At 55.7% G+C, this 3,941-nt stretch overlaps 1 protein-coding gene across 1 annotated transcript; it reads right to left on the minus strand.

Moving 5' to 3' along the window:
- Positions 1-1,998: 1,998 nt before the first annotated feature.
- Positions 1,999-3,659, minus strand: LOC104514758 (CD48 antigen-like). The gene is made up of 4 exons (XM_010158521.1): positions 3,506-3,659; positions 2,681-2,998; positions 2,338-2,601; positions 1,999-2,081 (listed from the first exon to the last, which is right to left on the minus strand). The coding sequence occupies exons 1-4, from the start codon at positions 3,657-3,659 to the stop codon at positions 1,999-2,001; spliced, it is 819 nt and encodes a 272-aa protein (XP_010156823.1).
- Positions 3,660-3,941: the final 282 nt, after the last annotated feature.

The raw sequence follows: 3,941 nt of genomic DNA on the forward strand, positions 1-3,941 counted from the left end.
GGGTGTGTGGGGGGGTGGTGTCTCCCCATTTTCAGGCTCAGGGATTTGTCTCTGCTTGGAACTGTTCGTTGCTTTTGGAATCTGGCCATGTCGGTCTGCGCCTGGTGAGATACCGTACCATGTGTTCCATTTTCTATTGTTTTAATTACTCATTAGTAGTAGTATTGTTAGTGTCACTATAGTTGTCATTTATATTGTTATATGGCTCTTATCTCAACTTTTATGAGCTTTCCTTGTTCTTTTTTTCCTCTGACTTCCCTCCTGCACTGGCAGGGAGGAAGGGGTGATCAAGCAACGGAGTGGTACTTGATTGCCAGATAAGGCTAAACCACAACAACGGAGAAGACCATTGACCACGAACCGGTCCAGGAAAGACCCCAGTGTCACCCATGGGACACTACCATAGCAGCATGCCCCAGGCTGGGCTGGCACCAGCCAGGAGAAATGGGGAAAAAATATTTAAACAAGCAAAATCATCACGAAAAAATCCTTCCGGGAAGAACCTGGGGGCAGGAAAACATACAGGCAGGCAGAGAAAAAACTTCTTTAACCAAAAATTATGATCCTACATGCCTTTACTTCCCCCATCAGCTCAGGCTGAAGTTTTCTGGCCGGAATTTTGACTGAGGCACGGTACCAGGACCCGTATTTATTCCTCGCAGGAGTTTTTCCAATGATGCTGGTGTTCAGCGGGCGTCCTGGATTTTCTCAGAGACAGAAAAGCTCCAAACCTCCATATCGGAATGGACCAAGACCCAAGCAAATATTTTCAAGATGGGGCATTTCTGAAAAAATATACATTGATGTTAAAGCCATCAGCAGATAGAGCCAGGAGCTGGAAGGACTTGGGTTGTTTATTGATTTTTCAAGTGAGGTCCCTGTTAATCCTTTGATGAATCCAGCCTTAGGAGTCTTTGCTTAACGACAGCTCTGGCAAGTGGAGCCTCTTGGGTTTTACAGAGGGCAGAGCCTGTTTCTCCCCATTCTCAGGAGGGTTTGCTGGAGCTGGCAGGAGCAGCAGCATCCCAGGGCTGCGGTGGCCCTCAGACATGTCCCCACCCCTCCTTGCAGGCTGAGGGACTGAAGACAGATCCTCCCACCCCAATGGGCCAGTGTCCCACCATCTGGATGTCCTCCTGTGGGGGACAACTGTGGAAGGGCTCCTGTCCCCAGCAAAGCTGTTGGGGGAGAAATGCATCTCCCTCCATCGCCCAGTCCCTGAACACCTGCTGTGGCCACCCCCAGCCCAGAGGAGAATGCAGAACAGGCACCTAAACACGTGGGGGTTAAGGTTAAAGTTAAAGGTACATGCAGATGTATCTGAAGCAGAGACTGTTCTCATCAAACCCTCCCGAGCGGAGAAAGCCAGAGGTGCCACCGTAGCCGTGGCCCCCCGAGAGGTTCCCGTGCTGCTGGAGGTTGGGCAGCACCCAATTGCACCCGTGCTGGTGCCACTGGTTCTAGGCTAAACATGTCGTGGGCTGTCCTGCAGTGTCACACTGCTCATCAGTCCCGTAGAGGGCATTGCTGACAGCAGGTGATGGCCAAGGACCCCCCAGAATTCCATGGGGACCCCTGGGAAAGGCCCAGATTGGGTGTCCCTGCAGAACTCGGGGATGGAAAGAGAGGGATTTCCGAGCAGCTAAACATGAATTCAGCAATTTAGATTGCCAGGGCTCTCAAAACACCATTGCAACAACCATCATACCTATTTTTTTAAGATCTGGAGAACATGACTTCTGATTAAAGCAAAGCAGAAAAGGTGAGGAGGGAAACCGAGGCACAGAGCTACCCTGAAGGCCGTGGCAGGGCAGGCAGAGCCTGGGATGGTGGGAAACAGGCAGCTACGAATGAGACCAGCGGTGCTGGTGTAACCGATGCTGGTTATAATGGTACCAATGAGCAACTGCATCTTTCTGCATCCAGCCGGTTTGGGGGCCTCCCTCAGGCACTGGTCCCACAACAGGGGGGTGATGAGATGTCAGCTGCAGGGCGTCCTTAAGCCAGAGTGAGGAAGAGGAGGAGTCCCAGGGCCACTAGCACACTGATGGTGGGGCAGGATGCAGCACTGGAGGATTCACCTGGAGGCAGAGGAATACCGGGGGTGTGGGTAGAGCTGTGGGTGCCCAGCCCTGGCAGGGGACTCCCTCCCCAGTTGGGTTCCTGACACCCACCAGCCCATGGAGCAGGGGAAAAAGGAACCCACCACTCCTGACCCATGGGCCACCTCGGGCCTTGCAGGGACCTGCTCTCAGGGTCACCACTGCTGCTCCAGGGACCTGTCAAAGTCAAGACCACCTTGCAGCCCACCCTACCTGAGTTTGGCTACCTCAGTACCTGTCCAGGAGCAGGGGTGCCTGTAGATCAGTGATGCGTTGTTGGAGGAAACGGGGTTGCTGGCTTTGCAGATGTAGGTTTCTGTCAAGGGGTCGAAGGAGACGCGCAGCTCAGGGGCACCCACACTCTCCACTGGGAGCTTGCTGGGGACGATCCATTCATAGGTCACCGCTTCAAGCCCCACTGAGCACTCCAGGGTGGCTTTGCACCGCACTGGGTCATCTCTGATCACTTTGGCATTCACAGTGGGCTTTGGGACCAGATCTGCAAGAGGCAGCAGAATGTCACAGCCCCCCGTCCCCCACCCAGACACTGGGACCACCCTCCCGTCCTCCCAACTGACCATACACCGTCAGGAGGATGTTCTCAATGTGCTCCTTGCCCTCCTTATCCTCCAGGTACACCTGGTACATGCTGCTGTCGTTTTTCTGCAGGGAGCTGATTTTTAGGGTGTTGTTGTGGAAGAGTTCCAGCCGTCCCTTGTAGGTGCCGCTGTTGGGGTACTGGACCTTAGCATCGCTGCTCCGGATGGCAATCTTCACAGAGTTGTCACGCCGCCAGTGAATTTGGTAGTAGGAGGTCTGGTCTGGCAGGCTGGGACTCAGATACGCCACCCCATGAACAACCCCGACCACCTCTGACACTCCACGTTGCAACCAGGCTGCCAAGAAAACCGAGACGGCTGCTGCTTGGCCAGCCAGACACAGCCCACACCTCCCTGGGGCTCGTCCTTGCTTGGGGACCTCGATTCCTCCCGAGACACATGGAAAATGCAAATAGCCCATTTGCTCACCAATTCCCAACGCCCTTGTGCGCTTCCTGGCCTCGGCGGCGTTTTGCAGGGACGTGCCCTAACCCTGGTCGCAGGGTTTCCACCTCCCCACCCAGATCCCCTGGTGAAGTTGGTTTTTTGCTTTCTTTTTTGGGGTCATCCCCCACTCCAGGCTCACTCAGAGCAGCCCCAAACCCCCAGCTTGGTGGGGGTGATGCCGGGGGCTCCCATGGGAAGGGAGATGGTGGTTCACCCCTCGGGCACAGTGCCAGGATGGGAAAAACAAGGGCAGGGAGGGGCCAGGGAGGATTTACCCAAGAGCATATTCCCAAGGCTCCCCACTGTTCCCAGATCCGTCAGCCCCCAAACCAGCACCCTCGCCCCAGAGGAACCCACCTTGCTTGATGAAAAGGAAAATGAACGCCATTACAAGCCCTGCTGCCGCCATCTTATCTCTGCGTCCACATACAAACCCCAGGGTGGAAATCTCGCTGATCGGGCAACCGATCTCGCTGAAGACTCCCCCAAGCCTGCAGCCCCCTGCCACCATCCCTAAACTCAGGGCTGGGAGGGCTCTGCAGGAAGGCAGCTGGTAGGGCAGGCGCGCGGCTGAGAGACCACCATGAAGTCTCCTTCCCCTTTCTCACGAGGATGCGCAAAGCCACAACGGTTTCAACATCACCTCCTGGGGTGGGGCCAGCAAGAACAGGCAGCACCCCCGAACCCCCTGGTAACCCCACGCACCAGGGGCCCTGACGCCCCATCACAGTCGCCCCACCGTCCTGACGGCACACGAAACCTAGATGCCGGGGACCACCTCGGCCCCTGACGC

This window comes from Eurypyga helias, unplaced genomic scaffold (genome assembly GCF_000690775.1).
Source record: "Eurypyga helias isolate BGI_N326 unplaced genomic scaffold, ASM69077v1 scaffold31679, whole genome shotgun sequence".
Classification (NCBI taxonomy): Eukaryota; Metazoa; Chordata; class Aves; order Eurypygiformes; family Eurypygidae; genus Eurypyga; species Eurypyga helias.